The sequence below is a fragment of the Salvelinus alpinus genome, chromosome 9 (genome assembly GCF_045679555.1).
Source record: "Salvelinus alpinus chromosome 9, SLU_Salpinus.1, whole genome shotgun sequence".
Taxonomy (NCBI): domain Eukaryota; kingdom Metazoa; phylum Chordata; class Actinopteri; order Salmoniformes; family Salmonidae; genus Salvelinus; species Salvelinus alpinus.
In genome coordinates, this window is record NC_092094.1 from 43,328,240 (window position 1) to 43,352,519 (window position 24,280).

Here is a 24,280-nt window from a genome sequence, read left to right on the forward strand (position 1 = left end):
TCCTCTCTCCTTCTCATCTTTTTAAAAATGTTTATTTCACCTTTATTTAACCAGGTAGGCCAGTTGAGAACAAGTTCTCATTTACAACTGCGACCTGGCCAAGATAAAGCAAAGCAGTGCGACAAAAACAACAACAACAGAGTTACACATAAACAACCGTACAGTCAATAACACAAAAGAAAAGTAAAATAGAAAAATCTATGTACACTGTGTGCAAATGTAGAAGAGTAGGGAGGTAGGCAATAAATAGGCCATAGAGGCGAAAATAATTACAATTTAGCATTAATACTGGAGTGATAGATGTGCAGATGATGATTTGCAAGTAGAGATACTGGGGTGCAAGAGGGTAAGTAATAATATGGGGATGAGGTAGTCGGGTGTGCCATTTACTGATTGGCTGTGTAGAGGTACAGTGATCGGTAAGCTGCTCTGACAGCTGATGCTTAAAGTTAGAGAGGGAGATATAAGACTCCAGCTTCAGAGATCTTTGCAATTCGTTACAGTCATTGGCAGCAGAGAACTGGAAGGAAAGGCGGCCAAAGGAAGTGTTGGCTTTGGGGATGACCAGTGCAATATACCTGCTGGAGCGCAGGTGTTGCTATGGTGACCAGTGAGCTGAGATAAGGCGGGGCTTTATCTAGCAAAGTCTTATAGATGACCTGGAGCCAGTGGGTTTGGCGACGGATATGTAGTAAGGGCCAGCCAACGAGAGCATACAAGTCGCAGTGGTGGGTAGTATATGGGGCTTTGGTGATAAAAACGGATGGCACTGTGATAGACTACATTCAGTTTGCTGAGTAGAGTGTTGGGGGCTATTTTGTAAATGACATCGCCGAAGTCAAGCATTGGTAAGATAGTCAGTTTTACGAGGGTATGTTTGGCGGCATGAGTGAAGGAGGCTTTGTTGCGAAATAGGAAGCCGATTCTAGATTTAATTTTGGATTGGAGATGCTTAATGTGAGTCTGGAAGGAGAGTTTACAGTCTAACCAGACACCTAGGTATTTGTAGTTGTCCACATATTCTAGGTCAGAACCGTCCAGAGTAATAAAGCTCGTTTGGAGGTTTGTTAACACAGTGTCCAAAGAAGGGCCAGATGTATACAGAATGGTGTCGTCTGCGTAGAGGTGGATCAGAGAATCACCAGCAGCAAGAGCGACATCTTTGATATATACAGAGAAAAGAGTCGGCCTGAGAATTGAACCCTGTGGCACCCCCATAGAGACTGCCAGAGATCCGGACAACAGGCCCTCCAATTTGACACACTGAACTCTATCTGAGAAGTAGTTGGTGAACCAGGCGAGGCAGTAATTTGAGAAGCCAAGGCTATTGAGTCTGCCGATAAGAATGCGGTGATTGACAGAGTCAAAAGCCTTGGCCAGGTCGATGAAGACGGCTGCACAGTACTGTCTTTTATCGATGGCAGTTATGATGTCGTTTAGGACCTTGAGCGTGGCTGAGGTGCACCCATAACCAGCTCGGAAACCAGATTGTATAGCGGAGAAGGTACGGTGGGATTCGAAATGGTCGGTGATCTGTTTATTAACTTGGATTTCGAAGATTTTATAAAGGCAGGGCAGGATGGATATAGGTCTATAACAGTTTGGGTCTAGAGTATCTCCCCCTTTGAAGAGGGGGATGACCTTGGCAGCTTTCCAATCTTTGGGCATCTCAGACGATACAAAAGAGAGGTTGAATAGGCTAGTAATAGGGGTTGCAACAATTTCGGCGGATCATTTTAGAAAGAGAGGGTCCAGATTGTCTAGCCCAGCTGATTTGTAGGGATCCAGAATTTGCATCTCTCCTCTCTCCTCTCCTTTCCTTTCCTTTCCTCCCCTGTCATCTCTCATTCTCTCCTTTCCGCCGCTCTCATTTCTCCTCTCTCCTTCTCTCCTTTCCTTTCCTCTCCTCTCATCTCTCCCCGTGTCTTCTCCCTCTGCCCCAGCTGTAATAGGATTCAGATCTATCGGCTAATGAGCCTTCAACCCTTTAATAGAATTTCTCCAGCAGATTAACCATTGATCAAATGTCGTGGAGATTAGGCCCTTATCTATTTAAGAGATGTGAACGTTTGTCTAAGTCAAACACAGCAGGTTTTCTGTGCTCCTATACATGACATATTTCAACATGGCTTTAAGGGAACTATATGCATTCATGCTGGGACTCAAAAAGGTGGTTAAACGTTACATGTATACAGTTCTACAGCAGGTAGAGAGATATGGACGTCATGTTTAAGGCTTGAAGGTCCATCCAAGAAGCTAGGGGATGGTGATTTTCTTCCTTCAGGAAATAAGTATTTCGGTCAACTGTGTACTGGATAAAAGCATATCATTTGGTTACACCAAAAGGAATAACTATGCTTGAAATTAAGCATATTCTCTATTCTCTCAGTCATAGTGAAATCTCTCATGCTCTTTGTTGCCATTGAATGTCAGTTGACAGAGCTTCACACGCTTTGAAATAGAGAAGCGGCATGTGGTCTCGAGCCAAGAAGGGGAAAAAAGCTGAATCTATTTAAAGGCCCAATGCAGCCTTTTTAAATCAATATCAAATCATTTCTCGGTAACAATTAAGTACCTTACTGTAATAGATTTCCATTAAAATTGGCAAAAATAGCTTTTTAGCAAAAAACTATTTTTCAAGCTATAATTTTGCTAGGACTGGCAGGGAGTGGTCTGAGTGGGGAGGGGAAAACTGAAAACCAGCTGTTATTGGTAGAGAGGTTTGGAACTCTCTTTGTTATTGGCCTATTAACCAATTTACCGCATGGTGATGTCAACATGGAACGTCGAAACTCCCGCCCATACAAACCTGCACATTAGAAGGTCCTATGTAGATTGTATTTTCAACCAGCAACTATAAAGGAAATAACACTGATAAAAAGCAGCTGTTGCACAATATGATACAAAATACAGGAAAACTGAATTTTTACTGCACTGGGCCTTTAAATCGTAGTTTCTCCAATCTGACTGCATTGAATTGTTCACAGAAAGACAGAGCGGTTAGTCACTACTTATAAACTAGAGGCAATGCAGTTCTAAATATACACAAATGGAACTATTTTCAGCGTATATTCATTCAAACTGTTCTGTTGTTAAGCTTACATGCCCAGGAGGTTACGTTTCCACTAAAACGTCTCACCCTTTACTTCCTTTATGTGACACCACAGCTGTTGATCACAATTACAGCAAAGTACTTCTGAGGCCTTTGGCAAATTGACAGTGGCTTTAAATATACCTTCTAAAAAAGGCAAACGCTTCTTCTTTAACTGCTTCCTGTCACATCTGAATTGAGATGTCATCACAAATGCAAGGCACGTATTCACAACTACATCTTTCAATTTTCAATTTACAATCAAGAGCAAAAACAACATAGTGGCTGTTTGTGTAAATTGAATGTACACTGAGTATACCAAACATTAGGAACATCTTTCCTAATATTGAGTTGCACCCCCCCCATTTTGCCCTCAGAACAGCCTCAATTCATCAGGGCATGGACTCTACAAGGTGCCGAAGCGTTCCAAAGGGACGCTGGTCCATATTGACTCCAATGCTTTCCACAGTTGTGTCAAGTTGTCTGGATGTCCTTTGGGTGGTGGGCCATTCTTGATACACACAGGAAGTTGTTGAACGTGAAAAACCCAGCAGCATTGCAGTTCTTGACACAAACTGGTGCGCCTGGCACCTCCTACCATACCCCGTTCAAAGGCACTTCAATCTTTTGTCTTGCCCATTCACCTTCTGAATGGCACACACACAATCCATGTCTCATTTGTCTTGAGGCTTAAAAATCCTTCTTTAAACTGTCTCCTCCCCTTCATCTACACTGATTGAAGTGGATTGAACAAATGACATAAATAAGGGATCATAGTTTTCAGCTGGATTAACCTAGTCAGTCTACATACATGTATGTCATGGAAAGAGTAGGTTTTCTTAATGTTTTGTATACTCAGTGTATAAGAAAGCGTGAGGAAGAATGACTGTGAATCCCAATAAGCAGCCTGATTCCAGTCTAAAAATCACATTCTATTACAGAATGGCGGTGAATTGTATAATATGTTATTTTCAGTGAAAAACAGCAACACATAACAGAGAGCTGAGAGTTCCGTCTCTCTCTCCAAGCAGGTCAAGGCCAGGCGTGGTGAACACAGGTCTCCTTGGCTACTGAGAGAGAGATAGTGGTGGAGACAGAGAAACAGGGGGAGAGATGGGGATAAAGAAAAAGGGAGAAGAGAGAGACAGGGAGAGAAAGAGGGAGATGGAGAGGGATGAAGAAGCGATAGAGAGAGGGGGAATAAAGAAAGAGAGCGGAAGGGAGGTGGAGAGGGCTGATTGGACAGACATGGTTATTTCGCTCGTTATGGTGAGCGACAGGCTGGAAATAAAGGCTCTATTAAAACAGCTCTCCAAGGACACTCAAATAGTGGGTTGACGTCTTCCCTTCTCTCCTTCTGCTTGTGCTCCTTCTCACCCTCCCTCTCCATCTCTTTTTTCTTTTTTTTCTCTCTCCTTCTCTCTCTCTATCGCTCTCTTTTCTCACCATCTCTCTCTCTCTCTGTGCAGAGGCAGATACAGAGGTAGAGGCTCTCCCCTCTCGTCTTGACTGACAGCAGTACCTCAGGGCCTGGACAGTCCTCTATAGGATTCTATCACTCAGAGCACCAGCTGCAGACAGAAGATCTCACATACTGTTCAATATAATTACAATATTTCAGTTTTCACAGGGAAATGAAGGATAATCCTGATCTGCTGAACTTGGAGTACATATTATTTATTACACGTCACTTCCTAATCCTTTTTCAAATATGATTCTGCTGTCGTCTCCTGTATACATGTTTTGGTGTTAAGTGGATTTAAAATTTGGTGTTGACTTGAAAGATTACTGATCCAGGCGAGGTGTCGGGAGAATAGAGTGGTGTGTTAAAGTAGTCTGTACGCACAAAGCAACAACAGTAACATCCAGTGGAGGCTGGTGGGAGGGGCTATAGGAGGACGGGCTCATTACTTGGTAACAGGAAAAGCATGGCGAAGTGAAGTTTATAGATAGATTTCCGGTTCATTATCTGACTGAACACTAGACTTAAAAAAAATGGTGAAATTAACCAACTTTTAAAAATTCTGGTTCTGCTTGTCTGAGTGCTATGACTGTGTCTGTGTGATGATGATGCTAGGCTTAAATGATGCTAGGCTTATAGCACTGACCGATCAGCTGCTGCTGCAGAACACAGTGCATTCGCGGTAAGGAGAAAAAAGAAAAAGTCACACACACTGACACAGATTTAGCCTGCTGCTGCCAGTTCATATTTTGGCTGTATATCATATGAAATAGTAGGCTAATTAAGACTCGGGGGAACTCATGACAGGCACTAACTTGCAATAGCCCAAAAATGATTTCGATTGGCTTTTATAACACATAAGCCAATAGCTATCTATTATTAGACATTAAATACAGTGCTACTGCTTTTTATTAAATACAAGTCATCATGTATTACAATGAAACACTGTATTAATGCATAATAATTGCTAAATAATCCTCTGTTAAAGGTTAATTCGGGGGCTGTCTGTGTATTTGAATTGTTTTATCAATGTTTATTCACTTCTAATTTCAAAATCTCAGTCTCTTTAGCCAGTCTTAGTTTATGAACTGTAGTAATGAGTGACTCTGTTGTCGGATTACATTACATAGCCACCGCCACTGGAGGCTGGAAAGTCCCGCCTATTTCATTCGCTGGAACAAGTTGGCCCGCACTGGATGGCCGCCGTTTTTCAAGCTCCGGCACAACTTTGCTATTTTGTGATTATGTTGTTGTTTATTTTTACTCTATTTTCACAAAATGCATCCGCTATTATGTCTTACAACCGACAACAACTCTTGAACATCAGATCAGCAGTTACTTACCCCAATAACGGCTTTTACTTCGACTCATCTGCTCTGCTCTCTCCCTGGTAATACCAACCCAATTTTCGGGCTACCCAAGAGGAAACGGCGGCGTTACAGAGGCAAGAGAGGGGTCATCCTGGTGAGATTAAGGCGAAGTGAAAATCGGCCACCTCTTCCCTCCATTCTACTGGCTGATGTACAGTCACTTGATAATAAAATGGAGGATCTCCGACCAACGGAGCTCTCGGAACAGCAATATTCTTTGCTTTTCCGAAACATGGCTCTCAGACAAGATACCCCCCACGGCTATCTAACTCAATGGATTCTCCGTTCACCGGGCAGACAGGACAGTGGAGTCGGGGATATCGAGGGGGGGGGGGGGGGGGTTGCATCTTCATCAACTTCAACTGGTGTGCTAATTCCAGCGCGGTGGGAGTGTCAACCCACTGTTCACCTATCTTGAAATATCTATGCTCAAAAGCCGACCCTTCTACCTCCCAAAGGAGATTTCAGCTGTTATCGTGACTAGGGCTGTGGCGGTTACAACATTTAGTCAGCCGGTGATTGTCAAGCAAGTAACTGTCGTTCTCACGGTAATTGACCGTAATTAGCATAAACACATTTAGCATCTCCTGGCTTCCACACATTTTTAAAAGTCAAATAAATCCATGTAATATAGCCTACACCTTCACAATAAATCCATTATTTATTTTAGACAGGTCTTAAGAAGAATGATATGAAGAAAATGTAGTATATTTCAGAAGAACAGAATAGCATACTCTGAGTTGTCCTTAAGTTAGGTCCCGATGTGGCTATGCCAAATGGCTGTGGGCTACATTAGTTCATTAAGTAGACAAGATTTGCTTATAATTTCCGTGGCATTATTTTATATTATTTTATAGTATAAAGAATACAACTGAACAAAGCTGAATAAAATATAAATATTTTCTCCAAACGATTTGAGGGAATGCGCACATGTGGCTATTCTATGTTGAGCAGTTAAAGAAATAGGTACTCCTATATACTTAATTTAGAATTATTAATATAACTTTAGTTGTTCCAAAATGGTGGGCTTTATGTTTTGATGTTTAATACATTGTAAGGCTGCATAATGAGACTCCAATGATGATTTGAAAAAAGTTGCTTGAAAGGCATGAGCTCTGCTTTGTTTTTTTTGCACAGGCTGTACACACTCCAATAGTCTCTTATTCACAATTTGACAAGCACTTGATAATGCCTCGAATTTTACAGCGGCATCCCCTTTGTGGCCGTAATGCACCCTAAAAAAATCCATGCCTTTTTCGGCCCGGAGTGCTGCGTTGTGCCCTTCTCCCTGAGTGTGCTGCGCAATCCGAAGTGTCTCCCACTCACATGGCTCTCATACATGTGATCAAGTCTTTCTCACAGGCTACAAGTGAAGACAGACACGTCGGGGACGCAACTGCACGCATCCTAATCCAATTCTGAGGTGAATATTGAAGCTTTTGGAAGAACTGTCCAAATATACTTTTCGTCAGCCAAAAAGATTTGTAGGCCTAACGAACAGCAAAAGCACTAGCCTATGTCAATCTACTATCCCCCATAGTCCAAAAGTCGACCTATTCTATTCTGTGCGAGAAATACATATTCCAAACAGTCTGGGACAGTTGTGGGATGCGATAGATCGCAAATGAATACAACCATTAGCATCAAAAAAAACTTTTTGATGTAATGTGGCTGACACAACAGATCAGAACATTTAGCTTAAAATGTTGATAAACTATTAGACTATTTCTTCACATTATAAGCGCAGCAATGCGCACATGGTAGTAGGCTATAAGCGCAAATGTTCCATAAGAGGAAAACACCTCAGGACAATAAAAATAAGGAACTGCCGCATAACAAACTGTACAATGCTATTGTACAGTACGTTATGCGCCATTGTACAGTTTGTTATGCACCAGCTTATTATTTCTATTGTCATGAGGTGGAATGTATAGAGCAGTTACAATTCATTGTTGTCTATTGTTCCTTCCAATACGTTTTGTGCCAGATTATTATTTCTATTGTCATGAGGTGGAATGTATAGAGCAGTTACAATTCATTGTTGTCTATTGTTCCTTCCAATACGTTATGCACCAGCTTATTATTTCTATTGTCATGAGGTGGAATGTATAGAGCAGTTACAATTCATTGTTGTCTATTGTTCCTTCCAATACGTTATCGTCATTTCCAGTCACAACTTGTAGACTTGTTTACGTGCTTCTGTGCGGTGTGTTGCTAACGTTTCTTTGCTACCTGCCAACTTTACGGTTTTTACTTTTAAAACCTTTTCTCAATAGGGGGGCGCTGTTCTCACTTTGTAAAAAATCGTTCCCAAATTAAACTGCCTCGTACTCAATTCTTGCTCGTACAATATGCATATTATTATTACTATTGGATAGAAAACACTCTCTAGTTTCTAAAACCGTTTGAATTATATCTGTGAGTAAAACAGAACTCATTTTGCAGCAAACTTCCTGTCAGGAAGTGAGAAATCTGAAATCGAGGGCTCTGTTCCAGGGTCAGTTTATTAATTTGCATGGACTCTATGGGTCTACATGCACTGCATACGCCTTTCCCTAGATGTCAGTAGGCAGTGAGAATTGGAATGGGGTGTATAGCTCTATCTGAGGCCGAATAAGACCTGTTGGAATGACGCGACCACTCTTTCTTTTCTTCACCATGGCGCGAATCGGTCACCTGGATTGCGTTGTGAAAAGCTGTCGTTATAGGCCTTAGATATATCCGGCTCTGATTTTATTCGATATATGTGTTAAAAACATCATCAACTAGTTATATTAAACCGACTTATATCAGTTTATATAAGTTTATTCCGATTTTCGGTATTTTCTTTGTGCTGCGTTCTGGGGATTTGGACACTTCTGTGCCGCATGGCTAACGTTGGCTAGCGTTCTACAGATGAAGACGACATTCTACAACCGAGCAACGATTATTCTGGACAAAGGACAACTTGTACAAGATTCTGATGGAAGCTCATCAAATAGTAGGAACGATTTATGATGTTTTTTCGTATATCTGTCGAAAATGTTTAGATGTAATTTGGGCGCTGATTTTGGGCGCTGTATCGCTATAACGTAAGCTGTAAGTCGTACTAAAGTTAATTTTAAAAATCTAACACAGCGGTTGCATTAAGAACTAGTGTATCTTTAATTTGCTGTCCAACATGTATTTTTTAGTAAAGCTTATGATTAGTTATTTGATTAGAATAGGTGCCTCTCCAAGATTTCTCCTGACAATATTTCTGCATTTTCACTACGTATTCACATTGTTCAACCACGATTTGTGCCGCTAAATATGCACATTTTCGAACAAACCATATATGTATTGTGTAATATGATGTTATAGGACTGTCATCTGATGAAGTTTGAGAAGGTTAGTGAAAAAATTTATATATTTTGCTGGTTTATTCGCTATCGCTAACATGTCTTGAATGAATGATGCTGTGTGGTAGGCTATTGTAGTAAGCTAATATAATGCTATATTGTGTTTTCGCTGTAAAACACTTAAAAAATCTGAAATATTGGCTGGATTCACAAGATGTTTCTCTTTCATTTGCTGTACACCGTGTATTTTTCATAAATGTTTTATGATGAGTATTTAGGTATTTCACGTTGGTTTCTGTAGTTATTCTAGCTGCTTTGGTGAGACTACTGCAATGTAAAACTATGATTTATACCTGAAATATGCAAATTTTTCGAACAAAACATATGCTATACAATAAATATGTTATCAGACTGTCATCTGATGAAGTTGTTTCTTGGTCAGTGACTATTTATATCTTTATTTGGTCGAATTTGTGATAGCTACCTATGCAGTAAAATATTTTCGAAAATATGCGGTTGGGTCTTTTGCTATCGTGGTTAGCTAATAGAAATACATATTGTGTTTTCCCTGTAAAACATTTTAAAAATCGGAAATGATGGCTGGATTCACAAGATGTGTATCTTTCATCTGGTGTCTTGGACTTGTGATTTCATGATATTTAGATGCTAGTATTTACTTGTGGCGCTATGCTAGGCTATGCTAGTCAGCTTTTTTACTGATGAGGGTGCTCCCGGATCCGGGATTGTGACCAAGTAGAAGATTAAATTACCGTTTTATATTTTACATTTTTCCCTCACTCGACTTTTTTCCTTTAACTTTTTCACCCCGGACGCTTTACCTGGACATGGTTCTACACGACCTCCACCAGCCGAAGCTAAGTAGTAACACTAACATTATGCCTTCTAATTGCAGTGCCTGTACTCATAATATACAGGAGAACATTCGCCTTATGGCGAGGATAGCCGTGCTGCAAGCCCAGCTTCAGACGCAATCGTTAGTCAAGGGTAATTTAAGTTTAGGAAAGGATGCTGTAGGTATGCTCAACTCGTGTCGCTCATTCAGCTGACAGACATTTTCAACCGGTTCTCCCCATTAAGCAACGAGTCGGAGTCAGAGTCCGAGTCTTCTCTGGTCTCTCCTCCACCCGTTACAGGGTCATAGACGCCGAAGACTCCCACCATTAGCTCTGACAAATTGAACACCCTAGTCATTGGTGACTCCATTACCCGTAGTATTAGACTTAAAAAGAATCATCCAGCGATCATACACTGTTTACCAGGGGGCAGTGCTACCGACGTGAAGGCTAATTTGAAGATGGTGCTGGCTAAGGCTAAAACTGGGATATTGATGTCCACGTCGGCACCAACGATGTTAGGATGAAACAGTCAGAGGTCACCAAGCGCAACATAGCTTCAGCGTGTAAATCAGCTAGAAAGATGTGTCTGAATCGAGTAATTGTCTCTGGCCCCCTTCCAGTTAGGGGGAGTGATGAGCTCTACAGCAGAGTCTCACAACTCAATCGCTGGTTGTTTTCTTCCCTTCCCAAAAGATAGAATTTGTAGATAATTGGCCCTCTTTCTGGGACTCACCCACAAACAGGACCAAGCCTGGTCTGCTGAGGAGTGACGGACTCCATCCTAGCTGGAGGGGTGCTCTCATCTTATTTATGAACATAGACAGGGCTCTAACTTCTCTAGCTCTACAATGAGATGGGGTGCAGGCCAAGCAGCAGGCTGTTAGCCACCCTGCCAGTTTAGTGGAGTCTGCCACTAGCATAATCAGTGTAGTCAGCTCAGCTATCCCCATTGAGACCGAGAAACTAAACATGGCAGTGTTCGCATTAGCAATCTCACTGGAATAAAGACCTCCACCTTTCCTGTCATTATTGAAAGAGATTGTGATATTTCACATCTCAAAATAGGGCTACGTAATGTTAGATCCCTCACTTCCAAGGCAGTTAGAGTCAATGAACTAATCACTGATAATAATCATGATGTGATTGGCTTGACTGAAACATGGCTTAAGCCTGATGAATTTACTGTGTTAAATTATCCCTCTCCTCATGGTTACACTAGTGACCATATCCCCGCGCATCCCGCAAAGGTGGAGGTGTTCCTAACATTTACGATAGCATATTTCAATTTACAAAAAAAAATGGCTGCGTTTTCGTCTTTTGAGCTTCTAGTCATGAAATCTATGCAGCCTACTCAATCACTTTTTATAGCTACTCTTTACAGGCCTTCTGGGCCGTATACAGCATTCCTCACTGAGTTCCCTGAATTCCTATCGGATTTTGTAGTCATGGCAGATAATATTCACATTTTTGGTGACTTTAACATTCACATGGAAAAGTCCACAGACCCACTCCAAACGGCTTTCGGAGCCATCATCGTCTGAGTGGGTTTTGTCCAACATGTCTCCGGACCTACTCACTGCCACAGTCATACTCTGGACCTAGTTTTGTCCCGTGGAATAATTATTGTGGATCTTAATGTTTTTCCTCATAATCCTGGACTAATCGACTACCATTTTATTACATTTGCAATCGCACAAATAATCTGCTCAGACCCCAACCAAGGATCATCAAAAGCCGTGCTATACATTTTTGGACAACCCAAAGATTCCTAGATGCCCTTCCAGACTCCCTCCAACTACCCAAGGATGTCAGAGTACAAAAATTGGTTAAACACCTAACTGAGGAACTAAATGTAACCTTGGGTAATACCCTAGATGCAGTCGCACCCCTAAAAACAAAAAACATTTGTCATAAGAAACTAGCTCCCTGGTATACAGAAAATACCCGAGCCCTGAAGCAAGCTTCCAGAAAATTGGAACGGAAATGGCGCTACACGAAACTGGAAGTCTTCCAACTAGCTTGGAAAGACAGTACCATGCAGCATCGAAGAGCCCTCACTGCTGCTCGATCATTCTATTTTTCCAATTTAATTGAGGAGAATAAGAACAATCCAACATTTATTTTTCATACTGTCGCAAAGCTAACTAAAAAGCAGCATTCCCCAAGAGAGGATGGCTTTCACTTCAGCAGTGATAAATTCATGAACTTCTTTGACAAAAAATATCATGCTCATTAGAAAGCAAGTTACTTCTAGATTAGACTACTGCAATGCTCTCCTCTTCAAATCTGTGTATTTCTCCAAAGCTCAGTTGCCCTGAGTCTGCACAACACTGCCAGGACCTAGGATCAAGGGAGATACTCAAGTTTTTTAGTCTTGGCCTCTAAACCTTCAAGCTGCATACTGGACCCTATTCCAACTAAACTACTGAAAGAGCTGCTTCCTCTGCTTGGCCCTCCTATGTTGAACATAATAAACGGTTCCCTATCCACCGGATGTGTACCAAACTCACTAAAAGAGGCAGTAATAAAGCCTCTCTTGAAAAAGCCAAACCTTGACCCAGAAAATATAAAAAACTATTGACCTATATCGAATCTACCATTCCTCTCGAAAATTTTAGAAAAAGCTGTTGTGCGGCAACTCACTGCCTTCCTGAAGACAAACAATGTATACGAAACGCTTCAGTCTGGTTTTAGAGACCATCATAGCACTGAGACTGCACTCGTGAAGGTGGTAAATTACCTTTTAATGGCATCAGACCAAGGCTCTGCATCTGTCCTCGTGCTTCTAGACCTTAGTGCTGCTTTTGATACCATCGATCACCACATTCTTTTGGAGAGATTGGAAACCCAAATTGGTCTACACGGACAAGTTCTGGCCTGGTTTAGATCTTATCTGTCGGAAAGATATCAGTTTGTCTCTGTGGATTGTTTGTCTTCTGACATATCATTTGAACGTTTTCGGTGTTCCTCAAGGTTCCATTTTAGGACTACTATTGTTTTCACTATATATTTTACCTCTTGGTTATGTCATTCGGAAACATAATGTTAACTTTCATTGCTATGCGGACGATACACAGCTGTACATTTCGATGAAACATGGTGAAGCCACAAAATTAACCTCCCTGGAAGCCTGTGTTTCAGACATAAGGAAGTGGATGGCTGGAAATGTTTTACTTTTAAACTCGGACAAAACAGAGATGCTAGTTCTAGGTCCCAAGAAACAAAGAGATCTTCTGTTGGATCTGACAATAAATCTTGATGGTTGTACAGTCATCTCAAATAAAACTGTGAAGGACCTCGGCGTTACTCTGGACCCTGATCTCTCTTTTGATGAACATATCAAGAATATTTAAAGGACAGCTGTTTTCCTTCTTCGTAACATTGCAAAAATCAAAAACCTTCTGTCAAAAAATGATGCAGAAAAATGTATCCATGCTTTTGTCACTTCTAGATTAGACTACTGCAATGCTCTTTCAGTTAGTGCTAAACACGGCTGCTAGAATCTTGAATAGAACCCCAAAATTGTATCATATTACTCCAATGCTAGCCTCTCTACACTGGCTTCCTGTTAAGGCTAGGGCTGATTTCAAGGTTTTACTGCTAACCTACAAAGCATTACATGGGCTTGCACCTACCTATCTTTCCGATTTGGTCCTGCCGTACATACCTACAGGTATGCTATGGTCACAAGACACAGGCCTCCTTACTGTCCCTAGAATTTCTTAGTAAACAGCTGGAGGCAGGGCTTTCTCCTATAGAGTTCCTGTTTATGGAATGGTCTGCCTATCTATGTGAGAGATACAGACTCGATCTCGATCTTTAAGTCTTTATTGAAGACTCATCTCTTCAGTAGGTCCTATGATTGAGAGTAGTCTGGCCCAGGGGTGTGAAGGTGAACGGAACGGCACTGGAGCAACGAACCACCCTTGCTGTCTCTGCCTGGCCGGTTCCCCTCTCTCCACTGGGATTCTCTGCCTCTAACCCTATTACTGGTGCTCTTCCATGCCGTCCCTAGGAGGGGTGCGTCATTTGAGTGGGTTGAGTCACTCTCCTGTCTCAGCCTCCAGTATTTATGCTGCAATAGTTTATGTGTCGGAGGGCTATGGTCAGTCTGTTATATCTGGAGTATTTCTCCTGTCTTATCTGGTGTCCTGTGTGAATTTAAGTATGCTCCCTCTAATTCTCTCTTTATCTCCTTCTCTCTCTCTTTCTCTCTCTCTCTTTCTCTCTGTCTTCTCTCGGAGGACCTGAGCCCTAGGTCCATGCCTCAGGCCTACCTGGCTTGATGACTCCTTGCTGTCCCCAGTCCACCTGGTCATGCTGCTGCTCCAGTTTCAACTGTTCTGCCTGTGACTGTGGAACCCTGACCTGTTCACTGGATTTGCTACCTTGTTCCGGACCTGCTGTTTTGGACTCTCTCTCTACCGCACCTGCTGTCTCTAACTCTGAATGATCGGCTATGAAAAGCCAACTGACATTTACTCCTGAGGTGCTGACTTGTTGCACCCTCTACAAACACTGTGATTATTATTATTATTTGACCCTGCTGATCATCTATGAACATTTGAACATATTGGCCATGTTCTGTTATAATCTCTACCCGGCACAGCCAGAAGAGGACTGGCCACCCCGCAGAGCCTGGTTCCTCTCTAGGTTTCTTCCTAGGTTCCGGCCTTTCTAGGGAGTTTTTCCTAGCCACTGTGCTTCTACATCTGCATTGCTTGCTGTTTGGGGTTTTAGGATGGATTTCTGGATAGCACTTTGTGACATCGGCTGATGTAAAAATGACTTTATAAATACATTTGATTGATTGATTGATATAAACAAGCAAGAAACCCTACATCCAGAGGCTGCCTTTCTGGTTGCCGGGGATTTTAATTTGGCGTCACTAGACACATGATTTCCAACTTCCATCAACACGTCTCCAATGCCACTAGGGGCGATAAAGTCCTAGACCACTGCTATTCTACACACAATCTAGCATACAAGGCCCTCCCTCATCCGCCATTCGGCAAATCAGACCATGACTCCATACTCTTGCTTCCTGTTTACAAGCAGAAGCTGAAACAGGAAGTAGCCGCGATTCACTCCGTTGAGAAATGGTCACCAGAATCAGAGGGTATGCTACAGGAATGATTAGCTAGCGCTGATTGGAATATGTTTTTGAGACCCCGACGATAACATTGACGAGCTTACCACCTCCTTGACCGGCTTCATTAGAAAATGCATCGACGACGTTGTACCCATGGTGAGGGTTCGCTGATTCCCCAATCAAAAGCCCTTGATTAACACTGAGGTTGGCACTTACCTAAAGAGCAGAGCTATTGCACACAAAGCTATCGTAGACAACCCTGATGCTACAGCCGAAGACCGCAATAAGTATAAGAAGGCCCATTATGACCTCTGCAGAGTCATCAAACGAGCTAAAGGACAATATAGGAATAAGGTGGAATCATATTACACTGGCTCTGACTCCCGCCGTATGTGACAGGGGCTACAGTCCATTACGGATTACAAAGGAAGACCCAACCATGATCTGCCCAACGATGCCTCTCTACCAGATGAACTCAATGCATTTTATTCCGCTTTGACAACAACAGCTTCAAGCTGGGTGTGAGGGCCGTCACCGACCCAGAGGACTGGGTGACCTCGAATCGCCGAAGCCGACGTGGGTCTTTAATCATGTCAACACCCACAAGGCCGCGGGCCCCGACGGTATTCCAGGCCACGTTCTCTGAGCATGCAAAGAACAGTTGGCAGACATATTCACGGTCATTTTAAACCTCTCCTTGTCCCAGTCTGTAATCCCCACATGTTTTAAGACGACCACCATCATCCCTGATCCTAAGAACTCTAAGGCTTCATGCCACAATGATTACCGCCGTGTAGCACTCACTTCTGTAATTATGAAGTGCTTCGAGAGGCTGGTTATTGCACACATTAACTCCACCTTCCCAGCCACCCTAGACCCACTCCAATTTGCATACCGTCCCAACAGATCCAGAGATGACACAATCTCAATTGCTCTCCACACTGCCCTTACCCACCTAGATAAGAGGAATACCTATGTGAGAATGCTGTTCATTGACTACAGCTCAGCGTTCAACACCATTATCCCATCCAAGCTTGTCACCAAGCATAGGACTATGGGTCTGAACACCTCCCTCTGCAACTGGGTCCTGGACTTCCTGATGGGCCGACCCCAGGTGGTGAGGGTAGGCAGCATCCCCTCCACCACTCTGACCCTTAACACAGGGGCCCCACAGAGATGTGTGCTTAGTCCCCTCCTGTACTCCCTGCTCCTCCATGACTGTGTGGACAACCACAACTCCAACACCATTATCAAGTTCGCTGACGACACAATGGTGGTAGACCTGATCACTGGCGACGATGAGTCAGCCTACAGGGAGGGGGTCAGTGACCTGGTAGTGTGGTGCCGGAGCAACAACCTCTCAACGTCAGTAAGACCAAGGAGCTGATCGTGGACTACATTACTGCTTGGTAGTGCAATAGCACCGCCCTCGATCGCATGGCGCTACAGATGGTTGTGTGGACAGCCCAGTACATCACTTGGGCCAAGCTCCCTGCCATCCAGGATCTCTATATCAGGCAGTGTGAAAAGAAGGCCTGGAAAATCGTCAAAGACCCCAACCACCCAAGCCGTAGACTATTTTCTCTGCTGCTGCACACTGAGAGGTACCGGTGCATCAAGTCTGACACTAACAAGCTCTTGAACAGCTTCTATCCCCAAGCAATACGACTGATAAATAGCTAATAAAATAATTACACGGACCAAGTTTACCTTGTATCTTTACTGACCTTTTATTTCAATATTTGCACTGTCTCTATGCCCACTCACAGGGCCCTACACACTCACACACACTGTCACTCCAACACACACACACAAACACTCCATCATTTGCTCACTCACACATAATATGCACATACATTTATACTGACTCTATACACCCGCACAGCCACTCACATGCAAGCTGCTGCTACTCTGTATATCTTATATCCTGTTGCCCAGTCCTCTTAACCCTATACAGTATCTATCTCCATCACTCGAGTATCCCTGCACATGGAAATACGCTATTGGGACTGACTTTTTAAATATTTCCTGTATATAGTATGCTTACATATTTATTTTATTGTGTATTTCATATTTCTTATCCCTCGTGTGTTTTTTTCTAGTAATATATTGTTATTGATTATTGCATTGTTGGGTTTTGAGCTTGCAAGAAAGGTATTTCACAGTACTTGTGATATTTAAGTTTGAAATTTGAAAGGCGTCACTTCTTGTCAGAAAGATTTGCATACTGTCAAACGAAGCACAACGCTGGAAATCAATCCATCAGTCTATATGTAATAATAATTAACCTTTAGGATAGGGGGGACATGTATGACAGCCAGGCACTTACACTAAGTGTACAAAACATTAGGAACACCTGCTCTTTCCATGACAGACTGACCAGGTGAATCAAGGTGAAAGCTATGATCCCTTATTGATGTCACCTGTTAAATCCACTTCAATCAGTGTAGATGAAGGGGAGAAGACAGGTTCAATAATGCTTTTTAACCCTTGAGACATTTGAGACATGGATTGTGTATGTGTGCCATTCAGAGAGTAAATGGACAATACAAAATATTTAAGTGCCTTTGAACAGGGTATGATAGTAGGTGCCAAGCGCACTGGTTTGAGTGTGTCAAGAACAGCAAAGCTGCTGGGTTTTTCACGCTCAACAGTTTCCAGTGTCTATCAAGAATGGTCCACTACCCAAATTGACGCAACTGTGAGAAGCATTGGAGTCAACATGGGTCAGAATCCCTGTGGGACGCTTTCGACACCTTGTAGAGTCCATGCCCCGATGAATTGAGGCTGTTCTGAGGGCAAAATGGAGTGGGGGTGCAACTCAATATTACGAATGTGTTCCTAATGTTTGGTAGAGTCCATGCCCCGGCGAATTGAGGGCTGAGAGCAAAACGGGGTGCATCTCAATATTAGGAAGGCATTCCTAATGTTTTATACACTCAGCATATATTTGCAATATAAGTAGTTAGGCTTTCATAAGGTATTATTTCATAAGTTAGTGCTGTGGGAAAGGATGCTAGGCTTAGCAGAGGCAATTCAGAGGTGAGTGTAGTGGAGGGAGGAAGAAAACAGAGAGACACAGATGTACTGCCAGTTCCTTCATATGTTGTCTCTATAATAGCAATTAACACTTAGGAGACAGACGGACAGACAGACAGACAGACAGACAGACAGACAGACAGACAGACAGACAGACAGACAGACAGACAGACAGACAGACTCACAGACAACAGAGGAGAACAATAGGAAGCACAGACAGAAGACTGAGTAAAAGACAGTCTCAGCCCCAGAGAATGAAACCAGGGACCTTGTCTTTCAGTACAGTACAGAGGTGCAGTACAGATGTTTCACAGTGTGAGTACATGCTAATGTCAGCTCAGAAACAGAACAGAACCCGATATCTAAAGTACAGTAAAGTGCAGCTGTGCTTTCCACAGTGCGAGTTGGTAAAAGCTATCAGCTCGAAGCCAAAAACGTACAGTACATTGATGCTTTCCACAGTACCGTCTCCCCAGCTCTCCCCCTGTGAGATGTGTCATTTAGCCAGCAGCAGCAGCAGGTTGTGCTTAGCTAAACGACAACTCATCAGGCCATTAGTAGGCAGCCTAATTAAAGACGTGCTAATTAACCGTGATGGAGTACTCTTTCATAAGGCTCTAAATAAATAATGAATACAAACAACCCGTTTGAGATCAACTAGAGTGGCACCCCTGAGTCACATGGATACTCATGGGGAGGGAGGGAGGGGGGAGAGAGAGAGCTTCATGGGGTCTATTAAAGGGATAGTTCACCCAAATTACAAAATAAAACATTGCTTTCCTTACACTGTAAGAAGTCTATGGGCAAGGTATGAAAGCAATCCATGCTTTGTTTTATTTTCCTTAGCACTGTTTCCTCATGCAAACGTTTGCTTATACAGTAAGAAAACCAATATGTAATTTGGATGAACTATGCCTTTAAGGGAGGAAAAGCAATCACTGCCATATTGTTCCAACACTCACTCCCTTCTTCAGGAAACAGTGACGTGACTAGAAGAGACTACCCAGCAAACCAAAATTGGTTCTGTGAAGGTTCCCAGAACATCCGTTAGGTCGCGGCAAATGTTCTCATAACACAAAAACTGTGCATTGATGATTGTAGAATGTTTGTACAAAACATTCACCTGATGTTGGAAGAACGTTCCTAGAACACGTTTAATGTGTTGTGTAGAGGTTCCCAGAATGTTGACGGTTGAACTAAATTTGACAACCAATTTTAAATGAAATTAAACATTATTGTTTGGCATATTTTATCATCTCAACCAATGCCATTTAGTAAAATGATCATGTGGTTTCCATTATCAGACTCCAATATGTTTTTTAAACACGCATTCAAAGATGGTTGAAGCAAGGAGCAAAACACCTCATTTACCACTTTTGTACTAACTGTGTATAAAATGGGATATGACAACAATGTAAAAATGTTGTTGACCTTTCAAACATCCTTTCAGAATGATTAAATGACTAATATGTTGTTGTTTTACAATTTTAGGAACTCTTGCTCCACCAGTCGGTTGAGTTGCCCATTAAAGAAATCAAATCAAATCAAATCAAACATGTACTTGTCACATGCTTCGTAAACAACAGGTGTAGACTAACAGTGACATGCTTACTTACGGTCCCTTCCCAACAATGCAGAGATCATTTAAAAAAATATATATATACAAATTATAAGCTAGGGAAAAATTCACAATGAGTAACAATAACTTGGCTAGGGTACGAGGTAATTGAGGTAGATAATTGCATATAGGTAGGGAAAAAGGGACTAGGTAACAGGATAGATAATAAACAGTAACAGCAGCGTATGTGATGGGTCAAAATAGTTAGTGCAAAAAGGAATGATATTAAGTCAAAGCCAAAGACTGCAGTTTCAAACCCACATATTCTGTAAAAACAAGTGAAATGGAGGCTCAGACATACTCTACTAAAAGAAAGGAGGGTAAAAAAACAACATATAATTCCTACTTTGAGACACTTGATATGGCCCACTTTGTTTATTTTTCATGATAAGTGTTCCTAGATCAGCACTCATTAACTTGTAACTACCTTGTAAATATGGGCCCAAAAGTACGCAGCATATAAAGAGGATGGGTGAAGTAATGGTGAATAACCCAGTTACCAGTATTTCCCTGGGTTAGTTATGTCTAAGAAGGCTAAAAAGGAAGCATGGAATTCCTGACTGATCATACGGCCATATACAGAAAAAATATTAAAAAGAGGACTTCCATGGTGGCGCAGAGGATAAAAGACCTGGCTTGGGAACCTAGCATTGCAGTGTCAAACCCGACATGTGCAGATTGTTAACATCTGAAGTGTAGAAACATATGGTTGTGTTTGTGTGATTAAATGTTGTTCAAATGTCCTGTGAATTAAATAATATGTAGATTATCAACGTATGAAGTGTAAAGAAATATGGCTGTGTTTCATTCTTACAAAATTAAGGGAATGTCCTTTGCAACCTAACTTAAACATTGCACGAATGTCATCACATCTGAGCATAGTTTGTTGTAATCTCTTGTAATGTACCCACACTGTTCCCACAATGTAATTTCATGTTCTGGGAACCTTTAAAAACTCAGATAGGCTGTTTTGTCAACATTCTTGCAACATCAAGAGCAATGTTTTGTGCACCCTGATACAAACATTATCTGAATGTCAGCACAACTGAACAGCTTTTGCGCTTTGGGAACATATCTTTTGTGATGTCCCCACAATGTTCCCACCAGACTGTTCCCCCAACCTAATGAAACATTATGTGATCCTTAAAAGAACAGATTAAATGTGTTATAGAAATGTTCTTTCAACATCAGGCAAATGTTTTATACAAACATGGGGAATGTTCTGTGGTGTTTGTTACAGATGTTGTGCACAACATTTTAGTGAATGTTAGAACACTCCAAGGATATTTCATCTAAAATGGGTAGACTCCTTCCTACCCATTTTACACAACATCGTTTTTGGGAGTAGTTTTCAAGAAGCACAATTTAGCAGCATGCACAATGTATTTCTCATGATCAACTCTTCTTTGTTGAACCCACCCAGGTAAAGAGATTTCTTTCTGTGCTGCGTACAATGCTTAGTAACTATTTAAAAATAATTAAATATTCGGACGGACGGACGTCCGTATTCCATGCTAATGAGGTCTGCAGTAACAAATTGTTGGTCTAATTGTCTGCATACATCCACCCACCCACTCCTCTTCCTCCTGGTCGATGTGTCGGAGTGGGCCCTGGGCTCCGGCTATTTTCTCACTGTGTTCAAAGAGGGTTGTTGTCTGGTCTGGTACAGAGCTGTACTTTATCCTCTCTTCTCTTTCTTTAGCCAGGCAACAAATCTTGTCTGTCATATAAAACAGTGGAGCTGTTGGGAGAGCTATGAGGGATTTCCTTTATTAAAAGGGGTTAGTTGCAGGACACTGACAAGAGCAAGGCTACACAGCCCTAATATGAGAAATGGCATTGAAACGTGCAACCTTTCTTAATTGAAATGTAGACAGGAGAATGCCAAGCTCTTATAACCAGATACAGTACATTACATCCTCTTATGGTCAATAGTACATCTAGATACTGTGGATCAAACATGATCACTGTGGAAAACACTACAGTAAAATTAATCTTGGTTAACCCAGAACTAAAGTCTTGCCTAATTGGTCAGATGCTCGATTAAGTTCCGGATCCATATACGTAAGAAAAGAGATATAGTGAGGATCAGAACCGGAACAAAGTGCTCCACCCTTTCTCTTTGCATGTTACAGGCAAGTCTATGAGCCTAATGTCCCCTCATCTTCCGAAATTCTATACATGCTAACACCTGCGAAATTGTGATTTGTCCAAATAAGTGACAATAGAAACCTAAGCACCGGAACTAATGCTGCTGATCTCACGCGTCCCGTTTTATCATGACAGATCCACGGCACCATTTATGTTTACGTAGTCTGTCCACTAAAGATAACAGTAAAACTGTCTACCAAAATGGTAGATCACTTCTTGAGATGTCACTTTATATATCACATTATAATTTAGCCTGAGTATGAAAGTACTGTAATAGTCAGAAAAACTATTCTTGAATAGTTAAAAGCTTTTCAAAGCTACCTACCAAGTTGTTCTCCACATAATTAACATCTAAAATAAGTCCCTATTTCTGCATCATGGTCCTTGAAGCACATTCTTAAGAGTAGCCTGGCTACTTTTTTTGTGTGAAGATGAGTCACAAACAGTGGGAATGAGACAAGTACCAAGACCACTCTTCTTCTGGCTGCTTTCATTGTCTTATTGTATCCACAGAAAACTGCCGCCAAGGGCAACAACGGGTTGCCATTAGCGACTGAAGGCACAGTTGGCCATCTGAGAAGAGAACAAAACAACAATAAAGCCTAACAAGCTTGGAATTACTTTTAACAGAAATGAAAGGAGAATAAAATGAGCTGAAAACAAAATAAAGATTCATCACAATGGAACAACTCAGCAAGTTAGCACATCAATTAAAATGGGCATATTTCATAGGAATAGGTCATGCCTTTAATTAAATAGCAGAATTCAAATAATTCAGTCGACAGTGATACTGGTTATAGACAATGGCGATACTGTCTATATAAATGCAGCTGCCACAGTATTGAAGCCATTGGATTCAGTTTATCATACTAACCTACACTAACAAAGCCAACAGTGAAACTGAGAAACGTGGCTTTAAAGTTATTTTGATAGCCAGACAAATATGTTTTAGGTAGACAAGTGATAATGCACTGATGTATAATTTTCACGTTCTGACCTTAGTTCTTTTGTTATTTCTTTGTTTTAGTATGGTCAGGGCGTGAGTTGGGTGGGTTATCTATGTTCGTTTTTCTATGTTGGTTTTTTCGTTTGGCCTGGTATGATTCTCAATCAGAGGCAGGTGTCGTTAGTTGTCTCTTATTGAGAATCATACTTAGGTAGCCTTTTTCCACTGGTGTTTCGTGGGTGTTTATTTTCTGTGTCTGTGTGTTCCACACGGAACTGTTTCGGTTTGTTATTTCACGTGTCGTTTATTGTTTTGTTTCTGTGTTCGATTGTTTTATTAAAGAGCATGAACACGTACCACGCTGCGCATTGGTCCTCCGATCCTTACTACTCCTCCTCGTCAGAGGAGGAGGAAGACAGCGTTACAATAATCTTATTATTAAGTAATTTATGCATCAACCATGACCACTGACTTGACGGCCACACTGTAAAACTTTACCTTGTAAATGTACAGCATTGTACAAGAAGCAGAGTTACGCTAAATACTGTAATTTTGCTTTACAGCAGGGATGCTGTAAAATGTTTTACAGTAAGAAAAATAGTGCTGTACTGCATTATACTGTACTGCATTATACTGTAAATTAGGCTACTGTAATCATTACAGCAACACAGCTGTATTATATAATGTCAGTAATTTTCTGGCAACTCTGCTGCCAGTATAATGCTGGTCGATCTTCAAGGCATTCCTAGTCGATCACCAAATATTTCTGTAGAAAAGCCAAGGAACAATAAAGGTTTGCGCTCCTTTTTTAAAATCGTGTTGAGCTGTTGCCGGTAGGTGCACTTGATTCAAAAGTCCCGGGCACCGAGCAACCAAAGTGTTCCCATGAGACATGCTCCGCCTACCTGGCAGACCGGCAAATCTGTGACTAAATCGAGTGCACCTACTGCGCTGCCCAATCGGAAAGCTCAAATCCCCGTGGCTACAGAGCTTCCATGACCCTGGCCACAGCCAAGTTTAACAGCATGAGGCAGATGCGGTGCGACTCGAGTTTCACCATCAGGTGGTGGCGGTGTCCCCTCTCTGGTCAGTCTCACCAGGGGAAAGGAAGGAGAGAGCAGGGACCGTGAGAGGCGGTTGGGAAAAATTGTTTTGAACTGTCATCCAACTCTGAATTCCAAGTCGGAAACTCGGGCATCTTTCTAGAGCTCCGACTTCTCGACCTGAAGATCACTGACGTTGTGATTTGACCTCGTTGACCATCAGACGCAGGTACCATCAGTCCAGTAAAATACAAAAGCGAATTATTCGAATTTATGCTCCACAGTGCCTCA

The 24,280-nt window shown here is 41.9% G+C and overlaps 2 protein-coding genes across 2 annotated transcripts in view; one reads left to right on the forward strand and one right to left on the reverse strand.

Moving 5' to 3' along the window:
* Positions 1–6,251, forward strand: part of LOC139530156 (transmembrane protein 117-like) — a 107,278-nt gene extending 101,027 nt beyond the window's left edge. The window contains exon 8 of the mRNA XM_071326298.1: positions 4,561–6,251. Within this exon, the coding sequence (XP_071182399.1) occupies positions 4,561–4,604 (44 nt within the window). The 3' untranslated portion in view covers positions 4,605–6,251. The remainder of the gene's footprint in view (positions 1–4,560) is intronic.
* Positions 1–24,280, reverse strand: part of LOC139530155 (protein kinase C-binding protein NELL2a-like) — a 110,992-nt gene that overhangs the window by 10,843 nt on the left and 75,869 nt on the right. The window lies entirely within an intron of this gene.